This window comes from Dreissena polymorpha, chromosome 10 (genome assembly GCF_020536995.1).
Source record: "Dreissena polymorpha isolate Duluth1 chromosome 10, UMN_Dpol_1.0, whole genome shotgun sequence".
NCBI classification, from domain to species: domain Eukaryota; kingdom Metazoa; phylum Mollusca; class Bivalvia; order Myida; family Dreissenidae; genus Dreissena; species Dreissena polymorpha.
Genome location: NC_068364.1, coordinates 58,887,873 through 58,900,372, shown reverse-complemented (window position 1 = coordinate 58,900,372; position 12,500 = coordinate 58,887,873). Strand labels below are relative to the sequence as shown.

Genomic DNA, 12,500 nt, shown 5'->3' with positions numbered 1-12,500 from the left:
CCCGGACAAGCTTGTTCCGCCCGCCCGCCAGCCCGCCAGCCAGCCAGCCCGCCAGCCCGCCCGCATTCGCCAATCTAATAACCAGTTTTTTCCTTCGGAAAACCTGGTTAAAAATAATATTAAACATGTTCACGTACCCTGTCGTTTTCGTCGTTTGGCTCGGTTCTCACCACCTGTTCCGAGTGATACTGTGACGTAATACGGAGCCAACTTGATGTCCGACGTTATGATTTCGTAGAACACACGAGACCAGTGATAGGTCTGTAAAACAGTTTTTTTCTTAATTTAGGCTTTAAAAAACTAGGCGTGCGTTAAACATGGTCAAATACGGTAATCGTGACAAAACACTACAATTTGAAAGCTTAAGATAAAAGGATTGGTCAAAATGAAGTGAGTTTTATTATAATTCTAATATATATTAATTACCCATCTCTTTAGACGGGAAATCAGAATGACCAGATAAGATATCATATTCTCGGGAATGGACAAACAACAAATGAAAACGCATGATTATTGTCGGGCCGTGTTCATAAAATTGAGCATTTTACGGTGGTGGTATTTTTTACGCCTATAAACTTGTCAAAATGGGCAATGCGATAACAAAATATGATTGAATTTACATTATTTTTAAGTAGCATAACATAATCGTCTTATGCATGACCAGCGCTTTGAAATCTGAAGTGAAATCTGCAATATTGTTCATTTGGAAAGACCAATAGCGGATAAACAATTCTTTATGTTACATTTGATTGTTATTTTTAATAATTAGGATACTGTCGTCCTTTTATTTGGATTCACCGTACATTAAATAATACAAAAACTGATTTGTGAATTAAAAAAGTAAATTGCTTTTCGACTTAAGACGGTTGAGTATTTTTGTTTGTTATTTTTAAACGCTATTCAGGGTTGTTTAATTGTGGTAACAACACTTAACTAAGGTAAAAGACACGAATTTGAGACAAAACCGAAATTCTAATTTTAGTTCATCATATTGATGTAGAACGTTACCATAAAACCGCGAGACACATAGGAAGAAAATGTTACCACGACCTGATTATGATTTTTATGTCCCCCACCACTATAGAAGGGGAAATATTGTTTTTGCCCTGTCTGTTGTTCTGTCGGTCTGTTGGTTTGGTCAAACTTTTACATTTGCCATTACTTATGCAATATAGCAGATAGCAACTTCATATTTGGCATGCATGTGTATCTCATGGAGCTGCATATTTTGAGTGGTGGAATGTAAAGGTCATCCTTCAAGGTCAAAGATAAAAAAAGTCAAAGCGGCGCAGAAGGGGACATATATATATAGTGTTTCTGACAAACACATTTCTTGTTTAAGTATGTTATATCTGGATTAGACTAGGCCTCTTTTCTAAATCTATTTAAAATTAAACAAAATTCATTGTTAAAATACTAAAAGATTTAAATATCACTTAAATATGAAATTAAATTTAATATATATTTTTGCACCCTACACATTTAATTGTGATATAAATAAATAAACTAACCGAATAAAGGCTGTTATCCGTAAAATAAGCATTTCATGGTAATATAAATCGATCAACAAAACAACTTGAAAACATAAGGCTATTCATCCTTTAAAAAGTCATGCAAATGGAACTTAATCCCAATCAAAAAGCTATCAATCATTATGCTAGGATAGCATAAAAAATAATAAATAACCGTGTTATTAAACAACAACATACCTGTTCATAGTTGTGTGTCGAGTTCAAAATCGCTGTAGGGGTTTCCAGAAATGCTATTTCCCCTTCCTGGAGCGTACGATGTAGCTTGCCAGTCAGCGGCAACGGTTCAAATGGTTGAAAGTCCAACAAAGAGTCTGGATTTAGGAAAGGTCCTTCGATCTCAAAGCTCGAATCGTCTGAAAGAATTGCAGGTGTCGTTACACCACGTGATTATCTGACAGAAACGTATAATCTAACGTTGTGCATGCAGATATTTAAACGTATGAACTTTTCTGTCTTCTGAATTGATTATTAATTGAATTAGAAAATGGTCAAATTAGATAAGGATACAACCGCTATTAAAATATAACAAGACATGTGTGACTTACGTGATGCGTCAAAAAACATTGCCCAATTGATCCTAATACAACCATCATTTGGGCCTATTGATTTTGAAATTATATAATGGGTGGCGAAGCTGTGCGCCGGACGAAAAAACACGGTATAAAGGTGTAGACCGCAAAGAAACATTAAATGTCACTTCGTTCGCTGTATCCATACAAACCACACGCACACACTTCATGATGTCTAGTACCAACTGCAGCCTCAACATTTAGGCTTAATATATCCTTTTTTTTCCCACCAAATACAAGAAAAGTTCAACAAATAATTAAACACAAGTTTACAACAATAAACAAAAAGCATACCTGTAAGCATAATATTTATACACAGTACAATATCTGAAATTTCGTTAGGGATCAAAACTGTTAACAATGAGATTATGAACATAGTTTTATACACATACATTTTACAAACTGTTATTCAAAGGCTTGTAATTAAATTTAATTGCTATTGTTTAGGAAAATAAATCTAGAAGCCAATGAAACAGAAAACAGTGTGGTATAAACATTAAATATGTAGTATCATAGTGTACCAGTAAATAATGGAATGAGTGAATACGCTCAACGCATTCTCAAAGTCTTGCGCGATAAACGTCGTCTTGATGTAATGAATACATATTTATCCTGTCAAGTGCCTTTAAATCAGCCCGATAACCAGTTTACCTAATAAACCAACAGATATTAGGCTAGATGACCACGTGACCTCGAATATCCGTCAGTTGCTGTCCGCGCATGTGCACGCCTGTACTATTTTCTATTTATAAAATATACTTGTTTTCAATTTAAAAAAATACAACATACGTGTAAAGTACTGTTTGTTTAAAAATTATTATTTTAACAGCATAATTTCGTCTTTGTGTATTGAATTAATAACGAATGACTCGATTTCTGTGGTGTTTAACAAGACGGAAGCTAGCCTCAGCGTTTTGCATGACGTGACGTTACAATTTTTTGATGTGGCGTGTTATTTCCCATATTAAATATTTAAACACAAAATACTGGAAAACTATATATTTTAGAAACATTTCAACAAATATTGTAAATGTGACAGGATAAATAGAATAATAGGTTGGTGACGTGGATGGAGAATGGTTATCTGGCTCGTCGGAGGATCTTATCGCGTTCGCCGAACTTCCTCCGACTTGCCAGATAACTATTCTCCATCCACGTCACCAACCTATTATTCTCTATATATGCGCGGACAGAGTAAACATTATATTCCATTTCACCATTATCGTTTAAAGAGAAATTAGTCGAACATCAGTTAAAAACAGCTGAATCTTACCTACGTAGCGTGTTGGTTTCGTACATATAAATAAATTCGGGGACAAGCAATCGTCCGCTGGAACCACAGAGCGTCTCAATGTGTAAAACTTGGAACAGTTGAACTTTGGGTTTGCCACCCACAGCTGGTCTACTTTCTTGTTAGAAAAGTCTGAAACAGGTAAATATTTTAAACTCTATTATTCATAATTCATAATCATCAACACACTTGGACACTAATAAAACACTATTCTCTTCCCCTCTACCCTTTCACAATAAACATATCATCGTCATAATAGGCGGCATTTATTTTTATTGCTGTACTCGGAAAGTCTTGTAACAGGTCAATCGGATGGATGGCAACGTTATCACCGGGTTATCAAGTGACAAACAAGATGGCGACGTCGAACCGAGACAGGTATTTGTTGCCGTTTAATACCATTTGTTCATTCATGCAGCTGCTACACCACCACGGGGAGACGGACAGCTCTCTCCTCGCGTGGCTGGAACGGAAGCGAGACAAGTTCGTCGCCCCTGAAATCCAGAATGAAGTACTCCAGCTCATGGCACTGCGCTTCCTCCGTAAAGTGGCCAGCGACATCAAGACAAACGAGTTCTACACGATCATGGCTGACGAGACATCAGACAAGTCCAACTGAGAACAAGTGGTGTTAGTCTTCAGACACGAGGTCGAGGACTTAAATGTGCACGAGGGTTTCACCAAGTACATTCCATTGACGCCACTACACTGACGTCGGTCATAGAAGAGAGACTCGCCCACCCCATGACGCTCCACGTGCACAGGTGTGCTACCTACGCAATTGACTTGTTAGATGTTGCCAATGAGTTCGTCAGTGGGAATGACTCGCGGTTAACTATCTTTGGGAAGTTTTCATAGAATGTAACACTTCTACACTTGGCATTAATATTACGCGAACAGTGCATGATAAATTGTGTCTTCAATCAACAAATAATTTGGCGTGGATATTGTTTTTGGGACTTAAAAAATGAATTATGCCTTAATTTTTGTTTATTTAACTTAATTTAATAATATTTATTCATCCCGGTTCAGTATGTTAATAGTTCTCAGTGCTCGAAATGTGGATATATTCTTTACTAATCATGTCACACTGGATTGGTTATTGTGTAGTTTCATGTAGTTATTTATTACATTCTTCCCGTCATTTAAATACATAAACATTTACTTTATTTTATGTTTTAATTAGCACGAGTATATCAACATGAAAGTTCCCCCAAAACGCACCATATTAATTGTAATTGTAAAATTTTTCGGAACCACGGGAGAGGACAACCCTCTTAAACGAACCCTTTTATGTTCCCAGTACAGAAACTGGACCGCCTCCCCAATGTTTGGAGGTTATCTACGCCGCTGCATTGTATAAATTCACATTGTTCACATGCCGCTCATATTCCAGTAATATCAGCATGAAAGAGATTAGCGTTTATTTCGTATTAATATTTGCTCTTAATTTCTCGCTGTGATTTTTCTTAGCGGGAGCTATAATATTGTGACCCGCTGACAAATTCTGCCGCGAGTACGTCGAGATGTAGAGTGAAAATTAATACGATATAACCGCTAATCACTTTCTTGCCGATACGGACGTAGGGCTCCATCTTGTTTGTCACGTGATTACCCTCTCTGGTTATAAGTTCAAGAAAATGACCAATCAATCAACATTGTGAAATATCTTTCTTAAAGCTACAAGATATATGTATCAATGATTCTCAATTATCAAGCATTTACGGAACGTGACCGATTGGGTGAGGTTAGAAGCTTACAAAACTTATCGAATCTTGGGTTTAAGTATTCATTCAATATTATGTCTCTTATAAACACGAAGAAGAAAAGGATAGTTTGGTCGAACGAACTTCTTAATTGATACATGCGATAGTACATACATTATAAAGATGTTCTAAAGAAATCTTAAAACTTTTAACTCAACATTCTTCGTGAGTAAATAAATGTTTATATAATATGATTGGATACAGCAAAAAGGAAAAATATCAAATTGTATAAATACCCCAAAAATGTCATTTCGATAAGGTGAAAAAACATAAGTGTTTGACGCCTTACATTGGTCAGTTTTGTTGAAGAACTCGAACGCCTTTGCAACGAAAGAGGTTTCATTGGCAGTCCGGGCAACGACTAGTCTGGCTTCGTTGTCGAGGCAAACCTGACGGTAACAATATACTAAATATGTTTCTTATATAATTAAATATAGAGACGACAACTTAAAGCGAACACAAATGCAACATTTTGCACATAGAAACCCCATTCGCATACCTTTTCTTAAAGAGCATTGGAAAGTGGATCGATTTAAGAAATATAAAAGATATGTCATGTACAACAAGAAAAAAGCTCTTTCTTTTTACCTACCGTTTTCTAGTGGAATTTATTTTACAAGTCTCTAATTTTCTCACATTTCTGAGACTTAGGGGTGAACGCCTATGCTAACCTTATCAATTTCTCCAAAACATAAAACCAGAACAATAGCCACAAGTGTTAAACATACCGTACAGTAAAATGCGATGATTTTTTTTAGAGAGAACAACTATACATTAATCGATTATTAAGTGTAATGTAACCTTGACGGCGTCCTCGTATGATTCAGCGTCTTTGAATACCCGATAACAGTGCGGTAAAAACTGGTTCCCAATCCAATTTGTCTCGCAGAAGGAAGCTGGAAATAGCAATCGGGTTTTAAATATATTTATAGCTCCAATGGATGACTTATAGTTCCGAATATTCAACAAAGTTTCTAAACATCTAACGAAAACCTCGCATTTCTGGTTCGTACGTGAGGTGATAGGACTAACCAAATAAAAATGGAATTATGTAAAAGCCAGAAATATAGCTGGGGCTTTATCTACTGGAGAATTTTTTTTTCAAACGCGCGCCTAGTGTAATATTTCAATTACGATATATTGTTCACATGTGAACAAAAAAGTCACAAATAACTGTAGTATAAACAATTCTGGAGCTACCTGTTTTCAATTCTAATCTCACTGGGTTCTTCTGGCATATGAACGGCAACTTGTTGGAGCAGTCGTGGAGGGCGATAGTCATCTGATTGTTATAGAACTCCACAGGTACTTCCTTCAACTCTGACCTCGTTTCGGTGGTACCAGCTGTGACCTTCCCGCATTTACCAAAGGAAGGGTCCGGTTGACCTTCATCCCATGTCCACCTATGAACATTCTTTCAAGTTTAAACATGTCTCTATTTTAGCCTTTTAAGATTTTTTAAAACAGAAAGATTCAAAAAAATAACTCAACATTATGCCTTTGTAAGTAAAAGATTTTGAATATGAAATCATTTCTATAAGTACTGCACCATAGCCTTAAGTAAAGGGATTTACTTCTATATTTACATCATGATAATTTATAAATGTACTCATATAAACATTTTGAGGAAGGATCTATTTCTACTCCTTGAGATTAACTAAACGTTATTTCTGAAGCACCTAACGGAAATCTGTTCTTGAGTTGAACTAGACTGTAAACTTGAGATCATTTTTTCTATTCGGAAGCCAGCAGTTTCCTGCTTACAATGGATACAATAATATTCATTTCATCACTATTTACGTGATGTCGACATTAAACAAGACTTCAGTAAACAAAGCAAAGTATTAAAGACACTTTTCTTAAGTTTTCCTTAAGAAGCTTTGATAATGCAAGACCAGCTAATGCCATCAATTTACCATGTCCTTATTAACATAATACTGACGAAATAATTTAAATAACAAAAACTCTTCCCCATTGAGATTTTAAATGAAAAGGGCAATATCCAACCAGCATAAAACCAAGCTGTTCAGGCTGTATGCTTTTACCAGCTGATCAGTATCTTAGGGTTGGAAATAGAACCTTTAAAACTTGAACCTATGAAGAAAGGTATTAAATATAATTTTATTTTCTGAGGGACTCTAAACAAAAAGCGTTAAAGGGGTAAACACGTGTTTCAAAGTATGAAGTAGTACTAGAAGTAGAAACGTACACTGAGTTGGCACGTTGACGACCGGTGTTTTGCGATCCATAGTTTATCACGTGGCTAACCGTTAAGCACGTGTATAACTGAAATAAAAAGGTAAGTACAAACAAACTCGATACGTACGCGTATTGTTCACTACTGACGTATTGCGGCCCATAGTCGTCCCACATGAGGCGTCTATTCTGCACGTGCATGCCCGACCAGAACTCCTTCATCCGCAGGGCTGTACAAAAAGTTGCGTTATTGCATTAGATGCGTTCTGGCAAAACATGGATTAATGTGCGTAAAGTGTCATCCCAAATTAGCCTGTGCAGTCCGCTCTGGCTAATCAGGGATGTCACTTTTCTGCTAGACTGAATGTTATTTTGTTGAGACTTCCTGCATACAAAACATTCCGTAAAAGAACAAAGTGACGTCCTTGATTAGCCTTGTGACCCGCACACGTTACACGCATACATTTAACCGATTTCCCCAAGATCTAGTATCCTATATGTTCAGGCTTTGATGAAAGCTGAATGATAGTTTGAACAAGGCTCATATATGCACACACATGTATGCGTATTTAGAAGTTGATTAGGTCCTTTCGCGCCTGAGGCTGCATTATGTGAGGACCTGGAGTGTCCCAGTATTCCTACCTAAATAACTTTTTGGCGAAGAAGTTGGGACGAATGCTAAATTGTAGCTGCAACAATCAGCTATTGCTTTACTTAAATATATTTTCAATTGCTCTGTGGTCTTGTATTGTGGGTGGAAGCAGAAGTACTCGGAGAAAACTTACATGTCCGGTATGGTTACCAATATCCACTTTGTTGTTACAAAATATGCTTTCATTTTATGTTGGAATCAATAGACAGTTCGTCCTTTTTGTAACTAACATGTTTTGAAATAATTCCTAATCAGCTGCAATTAAAATAAATGCGAATCAATAAAGCTAAAATGAATTAGTATTTATAAATTGACGAACATTCCTGATACGCAAGTGTTCATACTTTCTACTAAGACATTTCCGACTTCCATTCGTGTTCCGACATTTGTGAACGTGAAGTACTTGTTTTGCAAATCGAGCTGCATCAAATTCGCGATATGTTCCCCGCAGTGTTTCTCTGCATCAGGCCACGACCGCGCTTCCGTGTTGAATTGGAGGCAGATTGTACCACTTCCTGTATCCAGGGAGAACTCTGTCCAGCCACCTTCGCAAAACACTTTAACCGGAAGTTCCTCAAGTATTGCAGTTGCTATTGAAAAACAATCACTATGTGTAAGATTTCGTATAAAGAGTAGTTATTGTGTTTATGAATTATTAAAAAGAGATTGTGTTGTTATACGGGTGTATATTGCAGGGGTATATTTTCGATTTTCACCTATAAGTAAGAAATATGTTATTTCAGCCGCAGGTATGTGTTCCGTTCCATGAGAACTTACTGTGAAAATAGTTTGAATCTCGTTTACGCGTCGCTTTCACTTTTCAGTCAACAACGAGTAACAAGATATATTTGGTTCATATGAAAGACGAGGGTTGAAATTATTTCACCTGAATCACAATAGTCACGCCAATAAACATTTCGACTCCAACAATATGTCTCCAAAAAGTATTTTAACTGATACTGGTAGGAAAGAAGGTCCTTTACATATAAAAAAATCGGACCTCAGAAAAGTTTTGCTTTTCACGATGGCCGCAAAAATACCAGGAACAGTTTAAATACCTTTTGTTGCGTATTTGTTGTTGATGGATAGAGTATTTTTCACATAATGGCTATAATAACATTTATGGTTGACAAAATTTGCTTTTATTTTGGCGTGAAAATGAAACCCCATTCAAAACAGACAGCAAAAATAAAACAAGCTAATTCGTTGCATTGATCTCGCTGCCTTTTTCTAAATAATAGCCATACAGCGGTTACTTTATGCCGCTATTAATTATAAGTCTTCAGGATCCAATACTATTTCTCCTTTTGATCATGTTCGTATAAATAATGTCTTTATTTATTGAAAAACAACTTCCAAAGTATTTTGTATTTGCCATTTCCTTAATTTCCTTAATGCCGTATAGAAGTAATATTTTACATGAAGTTCCCGAATCGAGCGTGTACTCTTAGCAATGTATGGATTCTGAAAGATACCTGGTATTATTGCAGAAGCCAGCGTCAACAAAACCAAGACCACTCTCAACATCATAGCCTGGTAGGACTGAAAATTGACAACAAACACATAAACCTTGCCCTGGGAATACGGGGTTGTAAAGCATGTGTGTAAAGTGTCATCCACGACTAGCTTGTGAAGTCCGCACAGGCTAATCAGGGACGACATTTTCCGCATAAATGTTATTTTCTCTAAAAAGAGACTTACTTTAAACGATAACTGCTATAAAAGCGGAAAGAGACGTGCCTGATTAGCCTGTGCAGTCCGCCAATCAGAAGCGATAATTTACGCACATGCATTATGACCCGTTTTTCCATAACGAGGCTTAACTTGTGAAGTTTTAACAAGGTTATTGTTGAAACCGATGAATGCTCCCCGATAGTGCGCTTTTCTAATGTGTGAGTTAATAGAAAGACCGGAACGATAACGTTGAAGCAGTATATTTTAAAACAATACTAACAAGCGTATACAGTATCTTATTTAAAACAAGAAACCGTCGGAAACGGGTGATGCTCCCCAAAGGTTTTTTTGGTCACAATATTGAACTATGTATTCAGATAAAAGGAAACGTCTTGAGGGGCATAACTTTGGACAAAATAATACGATGGATGGTTTAGCAATTTAAAAATTTAAAAGGGCCATAACTCTCTAAATAAATCATCTAACCAGAACCCACAAATAACATGCACATCTCCTCAAGGTAGTTGAATTCCAGTCAGTAGTTGGGGGGGGGGGGCAAGAATTGCACTATATGTACAGTTTATAGAAAATTTCAAAGGGCCATAACTCTGTGAAAAATCATCCGACCATAACCGGCTGATAATATGCAAATCTCCTGTTGGTAGTGAAGCTTCCCATAAAGTTTCATTAAATTCCGGTCATTAATTGCTGAGAAATAGCCCGAACAAAAATTGTGAACGGAGGGACGGACACAAGGACAGACGAAGCGGCGACTATATGCTCCCCCCAATTTTTTTTGGGAGAGCATAATAAATTTGCAATTGTGACCAATAGTGTAAGAGATGGTTTGCGAACTCGCAGATGCGGAATGACCTGGCAATATGCGCACGTCAATCCTATACGAATATCGCGTATCAAATTCGGATAATAGGTCCCGATATCTCGAGCGGATCAGCAAACTGCGTTAGAAAATATGCTATTTTCAACACACTGCCGATAACTCCCTGAAGAAGTATTCGCGCGGAGCGCAAAGTATCTTAACATTCGGATCGTTAATTAACGAAACCAAAAGTAACACTTCTATTCAAAAAGAAATAACTCGTTGAAATATAAACGACGCTGCAACATGAGCGCATATACAGTAAAATCGAATTCTGTTAATGAGTTACTGTGATCTCGCGCGAAGACGAACAATCTATAAGACAAGAGATGTGTTTGTCAGAAACACAATGCACCCTAATCGTCGCTCTATTGCTATAGTGCTCTATCTCCATTTTTTCAAAAATGAGTTTTTTATATCGCTGTGTTCGTTAGAACGAGATCTTTAATATGACGTAATCAGATTCAAGATTCAGTCATCACAGAAGAAGTTGTTCGATTCCATTTTGCTCTATCTCCCACATTTTGTACAGAATACAGAAGAAGTTTTTGGATTCTATTTTGCTCCATCTTCCACATTTTTACAAACGGGTGAATGTTGTACTGCACCATCTCCGGGACTTAGAGCAAAGTAATTAACGAGTTTTATATTTTTTAGCAGAATGCTCTATCTCCATACATAAAATATCAAATAGCATTAACATATATTTTACTAAAGTAAATATTTAATTATAGTCATATTCCCCGTTTGCTGATAAACACTCCGGTATATTTTTGTCCACATACGTGCATAAATAAGTGATAAATTAAAGATTAAACCTTTAAATGCGTTTTTCTCCAAAAAAATGAAATTGGTAGTTAGAGCACTATAGCAATCAAGCGACGTAATGCGCCGCTTTGATTTTTTTATATAATTATATCACTTTAACAAATATTACTTCCCTTGTGAAAATGATCTGTACCTGCCAAATGATATAAAATAGAAATCATCTCCCTTTAAAGCTTGTTTATTCCCTTGGATTGTGTTTTTTACATTTGACCTCGAAGGATGACTTTGACCTTGACATTTCACCACTTCAAATGTGCAGCTCCATGAGATACACATGCATGCCAAATATCTATCTTCAATATTGCAAAAGTTATGGCCAATGTTGAAGTTTTCGGACAGACAGACAGAGATAGAGACAGACAGACAGACAGAGATAGAGACAGACAGACATACAGAGACAGACAGACAGACAGACAGAGACAGTCAGAGACAGACAGACACAGACGGACGGACGGACGGACCGTCAGACAGACAGACAGACAGACAGACAGACAGACAGACAGACAGACAGACAGACAGACAGACAGACAGACAGACAGACAGACAGACAGACAGACAGACGACAGACAGACAGACAGACAGACAGACAGACAGACAGACAGACAGACAGACAGACAGACAGACAGACAGACAGACAGACAGACAGACAGACAGACAGACAGTGCAACTGCTATATGCAACCCTACCGGGGGGCATAAACATGAGATGTAAATAATCAAAGGGCAATAACTCCATAAAAAGTGATCGGACCGGAATGACCACTCAACGTTGTGGATGCCCACCATTTAGAGATGCTGCATACCGAATGTCATCAAATTCGGATTATCAGCGTCTACCAATTCGCATAGACACGACGTGTGACGAACTGGATGACATCGAGCAGCACAGATACGATTGCCGAATAAATTCGTTTAAGACCCTTGCGAACTAAATTCCATCAAAATAAGAGTAAGGACGTAGGACAAAGCGACTACTATATGTTTCCCCGCCCCTCCCATTTCGGAGAACACAAAACATGAACGATTGAGTGAGGATTATAAGCACGTTGATGATGATGAGGATAAAAGATTTTGACGATGATGACAAACATAAAAAAGCAAAAACAACAGCAA

The 12,500-nt window shown here is 37.1% G+C and overlaps 1 protein-coding gene across 1 annotated transcript in view; it reads right to left on the bottom strand.

Moving 5' to 3' along the window:
* Positions 1–12,500, bottom strand: part of LOC127848548 (uncharacterized) — a 58,697-nt gene that overhangs the window by 35,787 nt on the left and 10,410 nt on the right. The window contains exons 2-10 of the mRNA XM_052381063.1: positions 9,482–9,548; positions 8,351–8,596; positions 7,485–7,584; positions 6,359–6,561; positions 5,960–6,054; positions 5,448–5,547; positions 3,375–3,524; positions 1,710–1,885; positions 138–261 (exon numbers count right to left, since the gene is read on the bottom strand). Coding sequence (XP_052237023.1) covers positions 138–261; positions 1,710–1,885; positions 3,375–3,524; positions 5,448–5,547; positions 5,960–6,054; positions 6,359–6,561; positions 7,485–7,584; positions 8,351–8,596; positions 9,482–9,548 — 1,261 coding nt within the window. The remainder of the gene's footprint in view (positions 1–137; positions 262–1,709; positions 1,886–3,374; positions 3,525–5,447; positions 5,548–5,959; positions 6,055–6,358; positions 6,562–7,484; positions 7,585–8,350; positions 8,597–9,481; positions 9,549–12,500) is intronic.